Here is a 22,277-nt window from a genome sequence, read left to right as displayed (position 1 = left end):
CCGCTCCTTTCAGGGGAGGAAGGGGAGTCTCCCCAGCTCTGCCGCTTGTTGGGTCCCTACTGGAGGAGCAGTGGCCCGACTGGGCCGCGGATCACAGTTTATGGCCACCCTGAGCTGAGAGCCCGCGCTTCGGCTCCGTCTCTGCAGCCGGCTTCCCTGCTCTGATACCTGGGAGCTCTGCCACACTCAGCATCCCTGGTCTTTCTGTGACCCCAAGGGTCCTGAGACCACACTGTCCCACGAGGGTTCCACCCCCAGCTTAGCCACTGGAGTGACGTCCCTCAGCGGAGCCAAGTTCTAAAAGTTCCGATTCTGTGCTCCGCAGCTCTATCACTAGCCAGAAGCAGCTGACGGAGGCCCCCTCCTGCCGTCTATCCTCCTGAATATCGCCTCCGATTCACTTCTCCGCACGTCCTACCTTCCAGAAAGTGGTCGCTTTTCTGTTCAGAGAGTTGTTGTTATTCTTTTCTTGGATCTCCTGTTGAGTTCGTAGGTGTTCAGAATGGTTTGATCCCTATTCAGCTGAATTCCTGTGACCAGACGAAATCCAGGTCTCCTACTCCTCCGCCATCTTGCTCCGCCCAAAACCTTACAACACTTTAAACTACACTTACCCCTTCCTAATTTATAAGCTATTGTTCTCATTAATTTTAATCCTTTATATATCTTTAAACCACATGTTATTATTGTTGTATACAATATTCATTTAGATTTACATACACACACACACACACACCATCTTTTTTTTTTTTTAAGATTTCATTTATTTATTTGACAGATAGAGACACAGCGAGAGAGGGAACACAAGCAGGGAGAGCAGGAGAAAGAGAAGCAGGCTTCCCGCTGATCAGGGAGCCCGATGTGGGGCTAGATCCCAGGACCCTGGGATCATGACCTGAGTTGAAGGCAGATGCTTAACGACTGAGCCACCCAGGTGCCCCCCACACACACCATCTTCATTGCTCTTATTTCTTTCCTGCATCTCTGACCTTCCATCTAAGATACTTTTCCTTTTGTCTGAATAATGTCTTTTAGCATTTCTTTTAGAATGGATCTCCCGGTAACAAATGATCTCAGTCTTTGTTAGTCTTTAAATGTCTTTATTTCATCTTTCTTTTTTTTTTATAAGATTTTATTTATTTATTTGAGAGAGAGAGTGTGCATGTGCGAATGAGAGAGAGCAGGGGGGCAGGGCAGAGGGAGAGGGAGAAGCAGACTCCCCGCTGATCAGGGAGTTGCGGGTCTCAATCCCAGGACCCTGGGATCATGACTTGAGCTGAAGGCAGATGCTTAACTGACTGAGCCACCTAGGCACCCCTCATCTTTATTTCTAAAGGATATTTTCCCCAGATTTAGGATTTTTAGATTGGTAGGTATTTTCTTTTAATACTTAACTATATCAATCCATTGTCTTCTGAATTCAGTACTTTAAGTTGAGAAGTCTGCTGTCACTTTAATTGTTGTCCTTTGAATGTAATCTTTTTTTACCCCGCCAGCTTTTAAGATTTTATGCTTGTCTTATTATTCATTATGAGGTGTCTAGGTATATATTTCTTTTTATTTATCCTAATTTAGTTTTATAGATTTTTGGAATTAGTTTTCTTGAATCTGTGGTGTGAATTTCTTAATCCATTTTGGAAAATTCTCCGTCACTATGTCTTCAAATATTGCTTCTGTCCCATTTTTTCACTTTTCGTAATGGAACTCCAAAAACACTTAAGTTTGACCTTTTCACTCTAACGTATGCCTTTTGCTCTCTTTTCTGAATTTACTTTCATTTTGCCTCTTTGCTGATTTGGATGACTTTGCCTTCCAGTTCACTAATTATCTCTTCCAATCTGTTAGATCCATCCATTCAGTTCTAAATTTCAGGTACTATATTTTTCAGTTCCACAATTTTTATTTGGTTCTTTCTCAAATCTGCTCTGCCATTTTATGGTTTCCAGTACTTTCCTGAAAATGCCAATCCTGTCTTTTATGTCCTTGATTATAACAAGCATAATTATTTTATTTTTAAAGATTTTATTTATTGGGGCACCTGGGTGGCTCAGTTGTTAAGCATCTGCCTTCGGCTCAGGTCATGATCCCAGGGTCCCGGGATCGAGCCCCGCATCGGGCTCCCCGCTCCATGGGAAGCCTGCTTCTCCCTCTCTCACTCCCCCTGCTTGTGTTCCCTCTCTTGTCGTGTCTCTCTCTGTGAAATAAATAAATAAAATCTTTTAAAAAATTATTTATTTATTTATTTGAGAGACAGAGAGAATGAATGAATAAGTGGGAGGTTGGGGGCGGGGAGAGGAGAGAATCCCAAGCAGACTCTATGCTGAGCATGGAGCCCCATAAAGGAACAGATCTTACAACCCTGAGATCATGACCTGAGCTCAAACAAAGAGTCAAACACTTACCGACTGAGCCACCCGGGTGACCCAAGCATAATTATCTTAAAGTCTGTGTCTCTTAGGGCCAGCACCCAGCTGGAACTAACTTGTAAGAGGCCTTATATAGTCTGTTATGTGTGCTATTTCTTTTCATAGTGTCTTTTTTTCCTTAAGTAAAATTTATTTAAATTCCAGCTAACATACAGTGTAATATTAGTTTCAGGTGTACAATAGTGATTCAGCAGTTCCATGCATCACCTGGTGCCCATCACAACAAATGTACTCCTCAATCCTCAACACCTATTTAACCTATCCCCCTACCCACCTCCCTTCTGGTAACCATCAGTTTGTTTTCTACAGTTAAGAGTCTGTTTCTTGATTTGTCTCTCTTTTTTTCCCCTTTGATCTTGTCTCTTAAATTTTGCGTATGAGTGAAAACCTATGGTATTTGTGTTGTTCTGACTGACTTATTTTGCACAGCATTATACTCTCTAGTTCCATCCATGTTGTTGCAAATGGCAAGATTTTATTCTTTTTTATAAAGGCCAAGTAATGGTACACTTACTTGGCCATAAAAAAGAATGAATATATTGTCTTTATCCATTCATTAGTCAGTGGACACTTGAGCTGTTTCCAGAGTTTGGCTATTGTAGATAATGCTGCTATAAACATCAGCGTGCATGTATCCCTTTGAATTGGTATTTTTGTATCCTTTGGGTAAATACCAAGTCGTGTGATTGCTGGATCGTAGGGTACTTCTAATTTAAACTTTTTGAGGAATTTCTATACTGATTTCCACAGTGGCTACACCAGTTTGTATTCCTACCAACAGTGCACAAGGGTTCCCCCTTCTCACCATCTCCATCCTCGCCAACACCTGTTGTTTCTTATGTTGTTGATTTTAGCAATTTTGACAGGTATGAGGTATTATCTCATTGTAGTTTTGATTTGTATATCCCTGATGATCAGTGATGTTGAGCATCTTTTCATGTGTCTGTTGACCATCAGGATGTATTCTTTGGAAAAATGTCTACTCATGCCTTCTACCCATTTTTCAATTGGATTATTTGTTTTGGGGGTATTGAGTTTTATAAGTTCTTTATATTATTTTGGATAGTAACCCTTTATCAGATATGTCATTTGGAAATATTTTCTTCCATTCTGTAGGCTCCCTTTTAGTTTTGTTGACTGTTTCCTTTACTGTGCAGAAGCTTTTTATTTTGATGAAGTTCCAATAGTTTATTTTTGCTTTTGTCTCCCCTGCCTCAGGAGACATATCTAGAAAGAAGTTGCTAAGGCCAATGTCAAAGAAGTTATTGCCTGTGTTCTCCTCTAGGATTTTAATGGTTTCCTGTCTCACATTTAGGTCTTTAATCTATTATGAATTTATCTTTGTGTTTGGTGTAAGAGAGTGGTCCAGTTTCATTCTTCTGCATGTGGCTGTCCAGTTTTCCCAACATTTGTTGAGGAGACTTTTTTCACTGGACAGTCTTCCCTGCTTTGTCGAAGATTAATTGACCATATAGGTGTGGGTTCATTTCTGGGTTTTCTAATCTGTTCCATTGATATGTGTCTATTTTTGTGCCAGTGCCATACTGTTTTGATCACCATAGCTTTGAAACACAACTTGAAGTCCAGAATTGTGATGGCTCCAGGTTTTCTCTTCTTTTTCAAGATTGCTTTGGCTATTCGGGGTCTTTTGTGGTTCCATACACGTTGTAGGATTGTTTGTTCTAGCTCTGTGAAAAATACTGTTGGTATTTTGATAAGAGATGGCATTAAATGTGTAGATTGCTTGGGTAGTATAGACATTTTAATAATATTTGTTCTTCCAATCCATGAACATGGATTGTTTTTCCATTTCTTTGTGTCTTCCTCAATTTCTTTCATCAGTGTTCCAGCAAGGAAGAAGTAAAACTTTTCACTATTTATAGATGACATGATACTCTATATAGAAAACTTGAAAGACTCCACCAAAAAACTGCTAGAACTGGTAAATGAATTCAGTGAAGTCACAGGATACAAAATCAATGTGCAGAAATCTGTTGCATTTCTTTCTTTTTTTAAAAAATGTTTTTATTTAAGTAGGCTACATGCCCAACATGGAGCCCCATGAGGGATTTGAACTCACAGCTCTGAGCTCAAGACCTGAGGCGAGATCAAGAGTCAGGATGCTCAACCGACTGAGCCACCCAGGCACCCCTGTTACATTCTGTACATCAATAATGAAGCAGTAGCAGAAAGAGAAATTCAGGAATCAATCCCATTTACCATTGCACCAAAAACAATAAGATACCTAAGAATAAACAAACAGGTGAAAAAACTGTACTCTGAAAACTATAAAACACTAATGAAAGCAATTTTCATAGTGTCTTAGCTCCTTCTGCCTGGTTATGTCTGATTGAAAGTTTTTCACTATGTTAAAGAAATGTTTATAGAAATAATTTGAGGTCCCCAGGAACATTAGCTATCCAGGATCCCTTTAATCCAATTTCAGAAAACTAAGATTTTCTGGATTACTCTCAAAGAGTTGTAATTTGGGTTGTTTTCTTTCTTGTTCACCTTCACAAAGCATTCAGAGCACAAGAGATTTATTAGGGTTCTACTCTTGATAGGTCCTGGAATCTAACTTCAATTTCTTAAGCCCCATAGCTTTCAAAAGCATTATTTAGGGGCACCTGGGTGGCTCAGTCAGTCAAGCCTTCTGCACAGGTCATGATCTCAGGGTCCTGGGATCAAGCCCCACATCGCACTCCTGCTCAGCGAGGAGTCTGCTTCTCCCTCTCCCCCTGCCCCTCCCCACTTCATGTGAGAGCACTCTCTCTCTCTCTCTCTGCTCTCTTTCAAATAAATAAACAAAATCTTAAAAAAAAAAAAAAGCTTTATTTAGCCTCTCAATGGACTCTTCTGGAATCAGAAATCCCTAAGAAGGATGGGGCCTGAAATCAACCTCTCTGGAGGCCAACCTCTTTGGATTTAAGTACACAGACAGATTTTGAATTGGTGATTTTCGTGACTTCTTTAACTCTCCAATGCCTTTATGTATTTTTCCCTTTTCTTCCTTTCTTCCTCCCTCCCTGTCTTCCTTCCTTCCTTTCTTTTCTATCCTTTTTCCTTCCTCCCTTCCTTACTCTTTAATATCCTGCCCAGTTTTTCTTGTTTTCTTCTACAGAAAGCTTGGTCCAAATGACCTACTCTACTTCACTGTAAGTGGAAATCTCCTCAATATAGCTTTCTATCCTACTTAAGATTATGATACAATTTTTCCTATGACATTAAATATTCTTCAAAAACATATTAAACTATATTCCTATAGAAAATGTGTTTACCTGTTGTTCTAGGATCATATTCTTCTCTCGTTCTACATTAAGAACCATTCTCTTTGTATATTCCAGTTGCTTCTCTAGAAGAGTACAGCGAGACTGAGCTGAGCTTAACTGTATAGTAATATCTGTGAAAAAAGAAAAAGTAATAATGTCTAGATTATCACACAGATCAGAGACTTGGTAATCACAAGAAATACATTATATAAATTCAATCAAGAACTAAAAGCTCAAGGATTCTTTAGTTCTAAGTACTGACTCTATAAGAGTTGTGGACATACATTTTGTGAATATCTCATTAACTACATAATACTAGTTTAACATTGTCTTCCCCTAAAAGACCCAGGGCAAACTTCTGAAAGAGTAAGAAGTCAGTGACCTGTGGGATGATAAATATCTTGGCTGTTCCTGGGAAATGACATTATCTGAAAAAAATACAGGACCTAAAGTCTCTTTCCTATCAATATATTTTTCTCTTTTGGGAAACTCAGGTATATCCAATCTTCCATTCCCATTTCCTCTGCTCTTGACTACTGACAGCATAGTTATTTCCTAAGAAGTAATCAACCTCTTTCTAATCCTTTAATTTTTTACTTTCCTCAGCTCTTTAGACCACTTTTGTCCAATAGCCTCAGAAAAAAATCTTCTCATTTCTTTCTACTTATAAGTTGAAACACAAACTTGAACCTAATTTATGAGGGTGAATGTACTACAAGGAAAAAGAAAGCCATATATTATGAAGTAAAAATTATATAAAGAACTTATGTTCTAAATCTCTAAAACTTATGTCCGGATGTCTTTTTCATAATTTCCACAGAAACCTCTACCTACCTGTCCATTTCCTCTAATTAATCTTTCAAGTTAATAAAATTTTTTACTCATTTTTATGGTTTCTGATTGTTCAATTACTAGTGTTGCTTTTTATTTTCAAATTTTAAAAACCAGTGCTGACTGAATATATAAAGTATTTAATTATATTATAGGTAAAATTTGATTTTGTTGGTATTCTGAAAATATTCTAATTTCTAAATACAATCTGTCTAAAAACTTAATGTGTCTTTTACCCAGGTTAGGCCTACTATGGGTAAAGCTGATATGAATATTCAAGTACAAGTCTTCTTATGGAAATATCTTTGTATTTATTGGATAAATACCTAGGAATGGAATTACAGGGTTATACGGATAGCATATGTTTTAGTTTTACAAGAATCTGCTGAACTGTTTTCTACAGTGGTTGTACCATTTAATGGTCTCACCAATAAGATGTGAGAGTTTCAGTTTCTTCACATCCTTATCAATACAGGATATTATTACATCCTTTAATTTTGGTCAATCTAGTGAGTATACATTAGTATCACATTGTGATTTTATTTGTATTTTCCTGTTGACTAGTTTTGCTAAGGATCATTTCATGTGCTTATTGGACTGTATATCTTCTTTTATAAAATGCCTGTTCAAATTTTTGGCCCACTTTTCCTGTAGGTTGTTTTCCTTTTATTATTATTATTAAGTTTTGAGAATTCTTTGTATATTCTCAATACAAATCCTTTTCAGATATCTGTTTTGCAAACATTTTCTCACAATCTGTTACTTGTCTTATTTTAACAGTATATTTTGAAAAATAAAAGTTTTAAACTTTGGAGAAAAAAACTTAATGTGTCTTTTAATCTCAAGAATTTATGAACTGGGATAATATGTAATAGAAGTAAGCTCAAAGTGATACCTATTTAATGCAAATATCAAACTGTGAACAAGGCTTCAAGGTTTGAATATATATAAGAACAAAGATATTTGAGTAAATCTTAGACTGGGCTTTTTACTTTCAAGTTGTAAATTTTGATAACTCCTTGTTTCTGAGAACTATTGAATTTCCTTACCTTTTTTCTGCTTTATCAGTTCCTGGTGTGCCAGATTTCTTTCATGTGTTTCTTTCTCCAAGGCCTTTTTATACTGTGCTGCCTCTCTGGAAAGAATGTTTAGGTTATCCTCAGCTTGTGTTCTCTCCAATTCTAAACGATGAATCTTTTCCTGAAGAGTTTTTAAGGCTAAAATAAGAGCTGTCCAAAAAAAAATTTGCTTGTTACTTCAGTGAAAATTTTTGAACACTTACACAGTAGCAATAAAAGTGAACAGTATATTTTTGTTAGTGAGCCAGAAAAACATACAAGTAACATATATTCCTCAAAAAAAAATCACTAAAACTCTAAAGAGGGACAAATTTTTTCTAATATATCTTCTAAAAACAACATATTTATGATTGTATTTAGTAATTTTCTAGGTTTGAGATAGCTAATAATCAAAATTTTTAATTCAATAAAATAAATATCTTCAAATAATGTACAGTCTAGGAGGCATAAGAGTCTGAGTATGGATAAAGAAAATTAAGATGTAGTGTCACAAATTAACATGGAAATTTAGGTTTAATGTTAAAGGTTTTTCTTGGTTCTTGATATGTTCAATTTTAGTTAAATCACAAACATTTATTGTTTCTTTGTCTAAGATTTAGTATTAATAATCAGAACATATGAGTTAGAACACAGTTTCTTCCACCAGAAGAAAAGTTATAACCTAGTGGTTTAACTCATGTCAGGCTTGAAAGATTTTAAGTGGTACACATGTACTACTGTGATTTTTATTCAGGTATATTAATATCATCATGATTCGGGTATGTTCAGGGTTCTAAAATTTTCAAATAACACTTTCTATTCTGTTATAACTTCAAACTATAAAACGAGTGGAATGGAATTTAAGTAAATGTTGTAGGTTAATTTTCATATGCCAGCATACCTTGTTTATTGTGCTTCACCTTATTGCATTTCACAGATAATGCATTTTTTACAAATTGGACAATAGTTTGTGGCAACCCTATTTGAGTAAATCTACCAGCACCATTTTCCCAACAGTATTTGCTCACTTCATGTCTGTGTGTCACATTTTGGTAATTCTTGCAGTATTTCAAACTTTTTGTTATTATTATATTTGTTATGGCAATCTGTGATCAGTGATTATGACTCACCGAAAGCTCAGATGATACCTAACATTTTTTAGCAATAAAGTATTTTTTAGTTAAGATATGTAGTACATTGTTTTTTTAAAAAAAATGCTATTGCACAATTAATGGACTACAGTATAGTCTAAATGTAACTTTTATATGCACCAGGAAACCAAAAAATTCATTTGACTCACTTCATTGTGATATATTTTGCTTTATTGTGGTAGTCTGGAACCGAACCCACAATATCTCCAAGGTTTGCCTGTAGTTCATATCCAATCAAAAAGATGTTTGCTAGAGATTACCATGTGGTTCTTTTTGTTTTTTGTTTGTTTTTTTGTTTGCTTGTTTTACAAATGAGATAAAGAAATTATATGTATTGCTCTTTAGAAATGCAATACCGGTTTGCTGATTTGGAATATTTCTTGTGGTTTTTTACTCTACAGAGCTAGTCTATTTATTAATGGTAACATTTATTATAGAATATTAAAAAAAACAGGTGATAACAAGCATTTTAGAAGGTAATTTGTATGGCATAGGCATGTTTTCCTAATTCAATTCTGATATCCTCCTAAGTTTATTATTTTTTTATTTTTTTAAAGATTTTATTTATTTATTTGTCAGAGAGAGAGAGAAAGCACACAAGCAGGGGGAGCGGCAGGCAGAGGGAGAAGCAGGCTCCCCACCAAGCAAGGAGCCCAATGCAGGACTCGATCCCAGGACCAGGGATCATGACCTGAGCCGAAGGCAGACGCTTAACCGACTGAGCCACCCAGGTTTCCCTTCCCCTAAGTTTATATTTTAAAAGTTACAATATTTGTACTTTGTAGTTACTCCAATGTACTAGCTTCCCAAGGAATTTTCAAGCGTAATTTTGGAAATAGGCAATTTCCGAACTTAATCCTTGAATAAGATACAACTTTACTTAATTCACTAGTATTCTAATCGTCTAGTTTAGAAGGATTCCAAATCTGACCTTTGATTCTTCAAAGAGTATTTTCCTATTTTCTCACGATTTTTTAGGATAAAATTGTAATTATGGGTCTAGGTGGTTAATCTTCATCTTATAGCTGAAGAAGCCAAAATAAAAAATGTTAAATAACTTACTTATGTTTATAGAAACTTTAAGCAACAGAGTCAAAACGAACAGTTTTATTAAAATTAAACACATAATCATATTATTTTTCTATGTAAAAATGTAAAGTTTTATATAACATTCCATATCATTCCCTTAATTTTTAATATGACTTTATTTTAGAATTACCTTGGCTATTTGGACTATGAAGCATTTTAGGAGAGGTAGCTTCTAAGTTTGCACAGTGGTGAGTCTGAGATGATTCATCATTCTGGATAAATGATGGAATAAAAACTCTTTCTGGAGGTTTAAGATAGCTTCCTACTATACTATGCATTAATTCAGAATCCATTATCTGTAGAGAATAAAGGAATAATATAGTATAGCATCATTCTTTCCTATTTAAATGACAAAAATATTAGGTGAAACTTAAATACATAATCATATACTGTGGAGTTGTTTCTTTATGAAGTTAATTATCACAAGTTCAACTATAATAAGCTTATCAATACAAGAAAGAAACATGACTATTTACTGTATAAATAGTATGGACAATTCTGCCTGATTTTCAGTGAGCAAATGCCCTGGAGTGAGCATTAATTATATGGGTGGTGTGAATTTACTGGTTTCTCAGTTGATCTTAAGTTCATATACCTCTCATCAACTGAGCACTTCTCTACAACAGTGTGACTCTAGGATTCCTAGGGAAAGTACATATTCTAAAAGACAACATAGGTTTGAAACACAAGCCACCCATATAATCCAGTCCTCAAAGACTGATTGTTGAATTCCAACGTACTGGCTTCCTAAGGGATTTTCAAGGGTAATTTTGGATATATCAATCTCTGAATCTAATCATCGGATATGACACAACTCCATTTAATGTGCCAGTATTTTTTTTTTTTTTAAGTAGGCTCTACACCCAGCATGGAGCCCAATGTGGGGCTCGAACTCAGATGGTGAAATCAAGACCTGTGCTGATATCAAGAGTTGGACACTTAACTAACCCAAGCACCCCAATGTACCCAGCATTCTAATCATAGTTTAGAATGGTTCTCAATCTGAAGAACCTAAAATAGCTTTGTCATTCTGGGAGGTTTTATTTAATTTTAATGTTTTATTTTTTAGGAGAGCCCTTTTAACCATTTTAGCAGATAATTTTTTGGTCTAATTTTCCCCAAACCATTTATTTTCCTTTCTGTAATTTAAATACTTTAGAAAAGGGGTGCCTGGGTGGTTCAGTCAGTTAAGCATCCAACTCTTGATTTCAGCTCAGGTCGTGATCTCAGGGTCATGAGACAGAGCACTTCATTGGGCTCTGTGCTCAGCAGGAAGACTGCTTGAGATTCTTTCCCTCTCCTTCCCCTTCTTTCCCTCCCCAAGCTCACACACACACACATACACCCTCTCCCTCTCTAAAATAAATAAATAAATATTTAATAAAACAATAAAGGTTAAATAGCCTAGGAAGATTTCTAGAATATTTGATGCTCTTTGCTCTTGGAAGGAATCATTTTTTTTTGCTATTGTTATTAGTATCAGCTACCATTTATTAATGTCTCCATCCCTCCGGGTTGTTGCTGCTCAGATACTGTCTGCTCCCCTTGGGAGATTGCATCTATCTAAGTTGCTGTTCCCTCAAAAAACAAGAGAGCAAAGTTAGTCACAGCTGGCTCACAATGAAGTAGAGGTAAGATTCCAAAGTACAGAAGTTCTGAACGTGGTTGCACATCTTCAGAGAGAGGTATGTGGCTGAAGCTATCCCAAGAACCTCAGAATTACTCAAGATATCTCAGTTTTAGGCTCCTGGTGAGTTTCTCCAATAATAAAGAGTGAAATCTTACCATTAGTCATTATACCCTGAGGTCCTTGGGAGGACTCTGCTTCCTCTTTACCAAATATAGTATTTATTTTACAAACTGCATTTTGTGCCAGTTAAAAAACAAATTCAAACTTGAGGTTTTTAATGTAAATGAAATGACTACTTAGAACATGCCAATAAGTTAAAAATAGACTACAGTTTATTTAAATTAAATTGTGTAAACACACCTTAAAGTGGGGATAAGCAGAATAACAACCCACTGGTAGGTGAAGACAAAGAAAGGAAACAGTACAGAAATGAGAGAAGACACACTAGGATGCTCAGTGGATGGCATTGTGATAGAGGTCCCAGCTTAACCCTTACAATCTAGTCCTATGTTACAAACAAGTGCATAAACCCAGTAGAAGTTTATATACATAAAGAACTGTGGCATTCTAGGAGAAAAACTCACTCTGAAGGAAGAAGAAAGAAGTACAGAAAGCTGATCCAAAGTCAAAGCCTTACTTGATGGAGGAAGGGAGGAGTAATTTCGAGTACAGTACAGTCATGGTCATTCTAACTCATCTCTGACCCAGTCCCATGGACTCACACGTGGGTGTTGGGAAGGGAGAGGACTGTAAGTAAAAACTGAGAAATATTTCACCAATATCTCCATAAAAGATTGGGGCATTAGCTGTCCTGCCTTGTGTGGAATGTTATATTCCAATGAAGAGGAAAGTTGCTAGAGATCACTAACATAGTTTTGACATTTTGAGGGCTCTGGTGCATTGTTAGTACTGTTCAGCAAGAGAGAAAGCAGCTGGAAGGGACATATTCATGGGCATGTATGACAGAAATTTCTAGAGAAAAAATTTCTGAAAGTAGAGAGGTGCCTAAGTCCCAACCTTCAAGGATTTTGACATATCTGGTATGGAGCCTAGCTGTAGGTCATTGAAAAGACCTCAAAAAATCCTGTGGAGCATTTCAGAGGATTTGCAAGGGGGGCAAAAGGCTGTGAAATGTGGGCCTCATCTGCATCAATAGCCTAGTAAAGCTTAGGGAAACTCAAGTTATAACTAGAACCATTACTGACAGCTTGTAAACAACCAGGGAAATGATCCATTTTCTCTATGGTATATAAAATTAAGAAGATACCTTTGTGGGCTGCAACTAAGGAGCCCCTGCATAAAGAAATACCCTCCCCCCAAAAAACTGTGCTAGACACATATACTGTACTGCAAAGCATTTTTACTTGTTCTTGAGGAAAACAATTGTTCCAAAATGGTCCTTTTTAACAACCAGTGTCTATTCCTGCTAGTGGCTGACTGTGCCATCATCTCTGCATAATCCCAGAGGACTATTAGGGAGACAGCATTAGGAGACAGTCAGAGATACTACAATGGGTTCTAGGAATGGGGTACTCTCTGTTTCCTATACTGCTCTCTTATTATTATTATTATAATTCTCATTTTGTAAATGAAGAAATAGAGGCAGAGGGGTTACTGAAGGTCATACAACTTGCAAGTCGTGGAGCCAGGAATTAAACCTAGCCAGTTCAATTCCAACGCCTGGGTTCTTAATCACTATATTTAACAGCCCATAGTTTGGGGACATTTGCAGTTAGCCAGGTGTGAGATGATGCTGCATTTGGATTAGGGTGGTGACAATGGAGATGAAGAGAGTGTACAGAAGCAAGATGTACCTTGAAGATATAAGTGACGAACTGGATTAAGAGAAGAAATGGGAGAAATCGAGTTTTCTAGCTTAAATAACTGGGTAGCCATTTATTAAAAAAAACAAAGACCATGGCTAATACTCATAGTACTGATATGTGTCAAACACCAGTCTAAGTGTGAGACATCCAAGTTAAGATATGAAATAGGTAGTTTGATAGAAGAGTCTAAAGCTTGGAGAAGTCTAGTATAGAAACACAAAGAATGGCATTGTCAGCATATGGATGGTACATAAAACCATAGAGAATAGTATAAGTCTAGTACAGAAATATAAAGAATGACACTGTCAGCATATGGATGGTATATAAAGCCATAGAGAATAGAAGTCACTTAAAAGGAAGAGTATAAATAGAAAAGATTTCAGATAAGGATGGAAAACAAGAGAAAGAGAAACCTATGATGGAAAAGAACCAAAAAAGTATGATGTCAGAAATAAAGAGAAGAGACTGTTTCAAGGAGGGAGTAGTTTAGATTAAAAAAAAAAAGTCAACTGGGGGCGCCTGGGTGGCTCAGTCGTTAAGCATCTGCCTTTGGCTCAGGTCATGATCCCGGGGTCCTGGGATCAAGCCCCACATTGGGCTCCCTGCTCAGTGGGGAGCCTGCTTCTCCCTCTCCTGCTCCTCCTGCTTGTGTTCCCTCTCTCCCTGTGTCTCTGTCAAATAAATAAAATCTTAAAAAAAAAAAGTCAACTGATTTTGAAAAGGAAGAGACCACTGATGATATAATGTAGGAACTGAAGACAGTTCCAAAGGCCCCATACTAAAAGGGCAAGTAGAGGAAGAGAAACCAGCAAAAAACATAGAAATTTTATTCAAATTAGGATGTCCTTTTGCAGAGAACTTCAATTATCTGGCTTAAAATCATCCAGGACTTATAAATTGTGTCATGTCATCCATCCTGTGAGCTAACCTACCATAAGTCACAGTGCAAACAATTGTACCCATCACGCAAGTCACTTGCACAGAATCAATAATTTTCATTCTTGAAAACTTCTGTGGCAGGAAAGTACATTATATCCAATTTCACTGACTGAATTCATTATTCCCCCAAAATTCATATGTTGAAGCTCTAACCTCCAGTATTTTAGACTGACTGTGTTTGGAGATAGGGCCTTATAAAGGTGATTAAGTTTAAATGAAACCCTTAAGATGGGCTCTAATCCAATCTAACTGGTGTCTTTGGAAAAAAAGGAAATTTGGACATACAAATTATGCACAAGGGATTTTTGTGCCAGGGATCAGGAAAAGACCAAGTGAAGACACAGTGGGAAGACAACCATCTGAAAGCCAAGGAGAGAGTCCTCAGAAGAAACCAAATCTACTGATATCTTGATCTTGGACTTGCAGCACCCAGAACGGTGAGAATAAATTTCTGTTGTTTAAGCCACGCAGTCTGTGGTATTTGTTTTGGAAGACCTAGCAAATACACTGACTGCAACTTACACCTTTGTTCAACAGTGAATGAAACACAGGAATAGTGATAAGGACGTAACAACAGATGCCTAAGGTTTATGCTATTTAGAGGACATAATAAAGTTACTTGCAATTTAGAGTTTCCTACTTGAAAAGATGTGTAACAATTATGTAACTCTGCCTTGATTTATTTTCCTCCTATAATTGTTAGTAATTTCTTAAGCTTAATGAATTGAATAAGAAATTATTAATGTGCTATCCTGTATGCAATAATTTAAAATAATTAAAAATTTCCCAGCATAATCAAATGGGAGAATAAAACTAAAATCATGCTTTTGACTCATATTTAATTTATATGTATTTGAATTAGTTTCTGACCCAAATATTAGCCTTTTTACCTAAAATACTGTAAAATATTTATTCCCGTAATAGTTTATATTAAAAATGAAAGAATACTGCTATAGACTTAAGAATTAAAGTGTCATTCAAAAAATTATAGCATTGTAAAATTATAAAAATATGAGAAATTTGAATTACAGGGACATAAATACAGGGACATATAAATAACTAATCTGAAGGTTAAGGTACAATCAAATTCAGCTAACTTTAGAATACAGTGAAATACAGTCTGGTTTTCAAAAAAAAAAAAGATTTTATTTATTTATTTGAGAGAGAGAGAGCATGGGGGCCGGGAATGGCAGAAGCAGACTCCCCACTGAGCAGGGAACCTGACATGGGGCTCAATTCCAGGATCCTGAGATCATGACCTGAGATGAAGGCAGATGCTGAACTGACTGAGCCACCCAGGTGCCCCTAGAGTCTGGTTTTTAAAAAACATTATCAGACGAGATCGGGCGCGTTCAGGGTGGTATGGCCGTAGACTAAAAAACATTATCAGAAGACATGAACAGACACTTATCCAAAGAAGACATACAAATGGCTAACAGACACATGAAAAAATGTTCATCATCATTAGCCTTCAGGGAAATTCAAATCAAAACCACATTGAGATACCACCTTACACCAGTTAGAATGGCAAAAATTGACAAGGCAAGAAACAACAAGTGTTGGAGAGATTGTGGAGAAAGGGGAAACCTCCTACACTGTTGAGGGGAATGCATGTTGGTACAGCCACTTTGGAAAACAGTGTGGAGGTTCCTCAAGAAATTAAAAATATGACCCAGCAATTGCACTACTGGGTATTTACCCCAAAGACACAGATGTAGTGAAAAGAAGGGTCATATACACCCTAATGTTCATAGCAGCAATGTCCACAATAGCCAAACTGTGGAAAGAGCCGAGATGCCCTTCAATAGACGAATGGATAAAGAAGATGTGGTCCATATATACAAGGGAATATTACTCAGCCATCAGAAAGGATGAATACCCAACTTTTGCATCAACATGGATGGGACTGAAGGAGATTATGCTAAGTGAAATAAGTCAAGCAGAAAAAGTCAATTATCATATGGTTTCACTTATTTGTGGAACATAAGCAATAACATGGAGGACATCAGGAGAAGGAAGGGGAAAATGAAGGGGGGGAAATCGGAGGGAGAGATGAACCATGAGAGACTATGGACTCTGAGAAACAAACTGAGGGTTTTAGAGGGGAGGGGGTGGGGGGATGAGTTAGCCTGGTGATGGGTATTAAGGAGGGCATGTATTACATGGAGCACTGGGTGTTATACGCAAACAATGAATCATGGAACACTACATCAAAAACTAATGATGTATTATATGGTGACTAACATTAACATAATAAAAAAAAAGAAAAATCATTATCTTATACTTTCCTCCAAAAAGTATTAAGAGGTGACAAAAGATATATTTCAAGTTATTTAGTTTGAAATGGTGACTATATTCAAAATGTTTGAGAAGTCCATGGTACCATAAATCTGTGCAAGTCATAAATATTTGGGAGTTCTAGAATCGACAGGCAAATTTCATATATCCATTTAAAATTTAGATCAACTGCAATCTACTCATTTTATAGATGTAGGAGCCAAAGTCCAGAGACACTAACTACTAACCACACAGCTCAAGTTTCCTGCATTCCAAAATCCATGAAGCTAGAGAAAAATATTCTCTCTTAAGGACTCTGGTTGATTTATATTTATCTAAACAGAGACTACCCTAATGGAGAGTCATCAGGAAAATGCCTTCCGGAGAGAAATGAGAGCTAAGAAATACTGAATCAAGCATAGAATCATGTAATCTTAGCAAAGTCTAAGAGCATCTTAGAGGCCATCTATTCTAACCCTTGAATACAAACTTATTCTCACACTATCTTTAACAAGTCATCTAAGCTCTGCTATGTCTCCAGAGAGACAAAGCTCACTATCTTCATGCAGAATTCAAAGCTGCTTTTTCTGATTTTTATGGATTAAACAGATTTTGGGAGAAAAAAGTAGAGCTGCTATATTTATTGATATAGATGTTGCATTGAATATTGACTGTGATAGCTATTTTATTACACATTGAATTCATCTAACAAAAACTTGCTGCAGAATTTGGGATCATTTTCAAAACTCAAATTTCATCACTGTATCTGAAAAGCCTGTAAAATAGTAATCCCATCCCCTAATTGAGGGCAAAATTGATAAATCAAATGGAGATGACTCAATCATACAACTGATAACTTATTTCTGATTAAATCTCAGTAGATTTGACCAGATCCAGATTAGCACAGCTGAACACTAACTTAGGAGATAACTTTAGCATGTTCTGGTCACCAAGACCAGCAGATTCCTTTCTTCTTAATACCTTAATAGAATTTAAAAAATAATTTACTATATACACAATACATGCATGTATAGTTAAAGGAATTGTAACAAAACAGATTTCTGTGTATCTACATCTAGATTAAGAAATAGTGATAGTGCTGTGGAAGCCCTCTGTGTGCCTTTCCCATTTCTTGCTTTGAATTTTGTGTTACTCATTTTAATGCCTATTAAGTTTTATCATATTTGTACATTTCCTTATCAATATATTGTTTGGTGTTTGTGGTTTTTAAACTTTATATAAATGGAAACATACTTTTTTCATTTATCTTGTTATTTATGTTGGAACATGGAGCTGTATGATATTCATTTTCACTTCTGTATATTATTCTATCATAGAACCCAGATCTTAGAAGGCATTAATTCCAATCACTTCCCTCCAGACTCATATAATACTATGGTTCTGAAATTTTTAGTTCTATTTTTAACCAAATTAGACAATATTGCTTTGATTTATAAAATCAGTGTTTGCTATGTTCACCTGTAAGTTTTCTTTGCTCATTGTGGGGGACATTATGATGCGCTGCCTGGATTCCCTTTCAGGAATGTGAACTTTTCCCACAGCTCCTGGGAATGCTTCCAGAAAGTGGCTCTTGGCTGCTGGCCCTCTTTGGGGATTGCTTTGTCTAAAGAATACTGTCTCATCATCTAAGGTCAAGGCTCCTTCCAGGGGCAGCCCACATCCAATGAGGGTAAAAAGGCCTGACCCTCTTGTCCCAATCCAAGTCAATTCCAAAGGATCACCCCATCTCCAGAGCTCCCTGTAGTAGCAGTGAAACCTTTGTTGGGTCTTCACTGAAGCTGGACTTCTCTGCCTAATAGTACTTCCTTCCTCTCCCTTCCTCATGTATTGATCCCAAGAATAGTCTCTAATAAACGTGTATGCTCGGAACCTTAACTAGGGAAATATTCCAAAGCCAGTATTTAAAGAACTTTTCTTCAGAGAAGATTTCTGTTTGTTTCTGCTAGGTCCTTAGGGCACCCCAAACCCAAGGCACCATTAAACAACTTTTATATTGAGATTTTTCTTTGGCAGTATGAATTCCAACTCCAAACCCACATGAGAATAGAATTGTGTTGAGGAGAGATTCTTTTTGTTCACTTCATCCAAAGCCAAGGATGAAACAAACAGTGTCATTCTGAAGAGCAGGTTATTTTCCCATCACTAATAGAAGGTTTTATCCTTTGGGGATCCCAGCTTTTTACACTGCAGTGTCGAAACTTACCACTGAGTATGCCCATCAGAATTTGTCCCTTGCCCCATTGAAGCAGAAATACCTCCTTAATGCCCAGGTTCTGGACCATGAGAGATCACAGAAGGTGTCCTCAGGGATAAAATGGATTCTAGGGCTCATTTATCCCTGTGGAACTGGGCCTTCTCATTACATACAGTCTCATACTTCTCCCCTTACTTTCTTCCAGTTCAGCCATGCCTTTCAAAAGTTGCTTTAACATTTTATGCAGCATTTCTGTGCTCCTTACCAGAGTAGGTTTCTCTGAACATCTAATCTGTCACATTGCTTGAAACTGTAACAACTTTAGACATATTTAAGAGATACTAAATGCTTTAGACCAGTTTTAATTACACAATAGAATGAGATTTATGCTTTAAAAAGGAAAGAGAGTTTATAACTTTCCATTCAGCTAAAGTTCTCAAAGCTACTCCATATTGTAAAGTTTATTCTTCTTCAATAGTAGAAAGTGAATATTATTTGGTTACTCATTAATTAAATACAGAGTTCACTAGCAGGATTCAGACAATAGAGTACCTGGTAAACAATCTGTAAACTGAGAGTAAGAAAAGCACACTATAGAGGTGTCTGGCTGGCTCAGTTGGTAGAGCATGTGACTCCTGATCTCAGGGTTATGAGTTCAAGCCCCATGTTGGGTGCAGAGATTTCTTAAAAGTGAAATCTTTAGGGGCACCTGGTGGCTCAGTCGGTTGAGCATCCTAGTCTTGGTTTTGGCTTGGGTCATGATCTCAAGGTCCTGGGATCGAGTCCTGCATAGGACTCTCTGCTCAGAGGGGAGTCAGCTTCTCCCTCTCACTCTCTCTCTGTGCTCTTTCTCTCAAATAAATAAATAAAATCTTTTTTAAAAAATAGCCCTTAATGGATTTGGAAAAATCATCATTTTGCAGCCATCATAGTAAAGATTAATTTAGGCAAGAAGCATTAATACTAATCCAAAGATAGAAATTTTGATGAGGAGTGGGATATCAACATGGTCTTAAAGTATCTCTTCCACAGATTGCTTATAAGTTTCAAGAAAAAAAGGAGTAACTATATAAGAGAAACAGAATAACACTTGAATTGGATGATTAAAATTAATATCACCCCTAAGAGGTAAGATGGACATCATGTGCCTCTGTATGTGAAGCCCTGAAAAAGACATGTCACTTGAGCAGTATTCTGTCCAGGAATGTATAACCTGAATCTCAACATAAGAAAACATCATTAAAGCCCCAAATGAAAAACATTCTATTTTTAATAGAGGGGGAAACCATTTTCCTTAAAAAATGTCAATGTCTTAAATGACAATGACACTTCTGGGTATATCCAAAATAACTGAAAGCAGAGTCCCTTGAGAAAATATCTGTACATCCATGCTCATAATGGCATCATTCACAATAGCCAAAAGGTGGAAGCCACCCAAATATCCATCAAAAGATAAACAAAATGTATATACATAAAATGCAATATAATTTGGCCTTAAAAAAAAAGGAATTTTGACACACACTGAAACATGGATAAACACTGAGGACATCATGCTAAGTGAAATATGCCAACCAATAAGAAAATAATGTATGATTCCTTTATAAGCGGTATCTGGAATAGTCAAGTTCATAGAAACAAAAAGTAGAATGGTGGCTGAGGGGAAGGGTAAATGGGGAGTTATAGAGATTCAGTTTTCCCAGATGAAAAAATTCTGTAGATTGGTTGCATAACAGTATGTGGTAGGCGAGACAAGTTAAAAACAAGATATGACTCAGTGGGATCAGTTCCATAACAAAAGCATACACCGAGTGTCATGGGAATACAAAAGAGAGATTATCTAACTCTTCCTGATTGATGGAGAAATAAGTAAAACCAGAAATAATTTAGAATTACAAACAGTTTTGAAAGAGGAGTTTAGGTAAATATGCCAGAGTGGACATACACACTAACTTTTGCTCCCTCTTGGAAATAATACACTAAAATAATACTAAAACACTTTTTTAAAAAAGTGTTTTTTTTAAGGACAAGGACAACAACAAAACTTTGGAAAAATAGAAGACAGATGTACAAATAGTAATAGATTGAGCTAATGCAAAAAAGGCAGTCTCCTAATCCAAGTAAGAAAAGTGACTTTTAAGTTTACTCTGCGGAACCTCCAAGTGGCTCAGGACTTAGCTGCACCTCTGTAAGTAAGAGTTAAGATAGAGCCAAACACTAGAAAACAGGATGAAAGTTTAGGTTAGTAAATTATGTGCCCAAATTCCCTTCGTCTATCTATGAAGCCAGAAGACTGCTTTACCCCCATCTGGGAAGAAGACTGGAACTTATGTTTTGTTTTTTCTAAAAGGGAACTACAGAGTTATCTCTGGATTGAGGGACACTCAGCATAGATGAGGGTAGCACCAGATTCAAGGCAGGAACATTCAGTTCTCAGAACATTGGTAGTCTAGATTATATCCAAGTGGAGATGGAAATATCCTGATGAAGGGAATATGACTAGCCCAAGTTAACAAAGATACTAAAGATGATAAAATAAATGGATTGGATGGATTTTGAGTTTCCAATCAGTTTTTTACTGCCTGACTCTGAGATTTAAGTTGTTTAATCAAGACTTACCAGACATTGAGGAAAGATATGAAAGACAGAGACCAAAACAAGCAAACAAGAGGCTTAACAGGAACACAAAATTTGGAAATATTTATTTAGTGAAGATAGAATGTTAAATCATTGAGGGACATGATAGACCCTAGTGAATTTGACTGGAGCACAGTGAATAAATGTTGGCAGTAGGGATGGCTAAAAAGGTATGCAAGGGCCAAACCATAAAGGACTTTGTACATCACACTGAAGAGTGTCTTCCATTGGATCAGGCAATGGGGAGCTAATGAAGGATATCAAGGAAAATAACATGATCATGTTTATATTCTGACAAGGTTATTCAGATGGCTATGAGACAGATAGACTGCAGGGGGAAGAACTTATTGGCAGAGGGACAAAGAGGTTACTGAAGTAATTAAGACAAGGAATAATATAGGCCTGAATTAAGACTGGAGTAGATGAGATGAACATGAAAGATACTGAGAAGATACAATCAAAAGGGCTTAGGAACCAACTAGATATGTGAAATGGGGAAATGGGGGACAGGGAAGAATAAAAAATGCTCCCAAAATTTTCACCTGGGCAAGTGAAGAGATGGCAATGGCATTCATGGAAATAAGAAATAATATAAAAAGAGATAGAAGTCTAATGGAAAACAATGAATTCTGTTTTAGATATGTCAAGTTTGAGGTGCTGGAGACAAAACTATTCACTAATCAGACTGAAATATGGGTCTAGTGTTTAGGTAAGCAGGCTAGGTTAGATCTATAGATACAAATTTGGTTATCAATTAGATCACCCAAGGAAAGTATAAAGATTAGCAATTTTCAGTGTGTGTGTGTGTGTGTGTGTGTGTGTGTGTGTGTGTGTCCGCATGGAAAGGGGTGGCTGAGATTCAATGCCTTTGTTCATTAGAAAGCCACTGTTATCTATCCATTGTGGTGCCCCACAGACACACTTAGGGAAAA

The 22,277-nt window shown here is 36.6% G+C and overlaps 1 protein-coding gene and 1 non-coding gene across 9 annotated transcripts in view; one reads left to right on the top strand and one right to left on the bottom strand.

Annotated features, from left to right (window-relative positions):
• CEP57L1 (centrosomal protein 57 like 1) overlaps positions 1-22,277 on the bottom strand; it is an 80,563-nt gene that overhangs the window by 21,302 nt on the left and 36,984 nt on the right. For 7 of the 8 annotated variants that reach the window (XR_012378525.1, XM_073893763.1, XM_025863709.2 and 4 more), the window contains 3 exons: positions 9,955-10,120; positions 7,576-7,755; positions 5,705-5,826 (listed from right to left, as the gene is read on the bottom strand). Coding sequence is in view for 7 of the 8 variants with exons in the window: in XM_073893763.1 (XP_073749864.1) it covers positions 5,705-5,826; positions 7,576-7,755; positions 9,955-10,117 (465 nt within the window). In the remaining variant the exon portion in view is untranslated. The remainder of the gene's footprint in view (positions 1-5,704; positions 5,827-7,575; positions 7,756-9,954; positions 10,121-22,277) is intronic. The other variant, XM_025863719.2, reaches the window with a different exon arrangement.
• Positions 19,313-19,385, top strand: TRNAR-CCU (transfer RNA arginine (anticodon CCU)). The gene has a single exon. It is a non-coding gene; the product is annotated as a tRNA-Arg (tRNA).

Source organism: Callorhinus ursinus, unplaced genomic scaffold (genome assembly GCF_003265705.2).
Source record: "Callorhinus ursinus isolate GAN/ISIS: 27379988/994484 unplaced genomic scaffold, GSC_fseal_2.0 scaffold6, whole genome shotgun sequence".
Lineage (NCBI taxonomy): Eukaryota > Metazoa > Chordata > Mammalia > Carnivora > Otariidae > Callorhinus > Callorhinus ursinus.
This window is presented reverse-complemented; position numbering and strand designations above follow the sequence as displayed.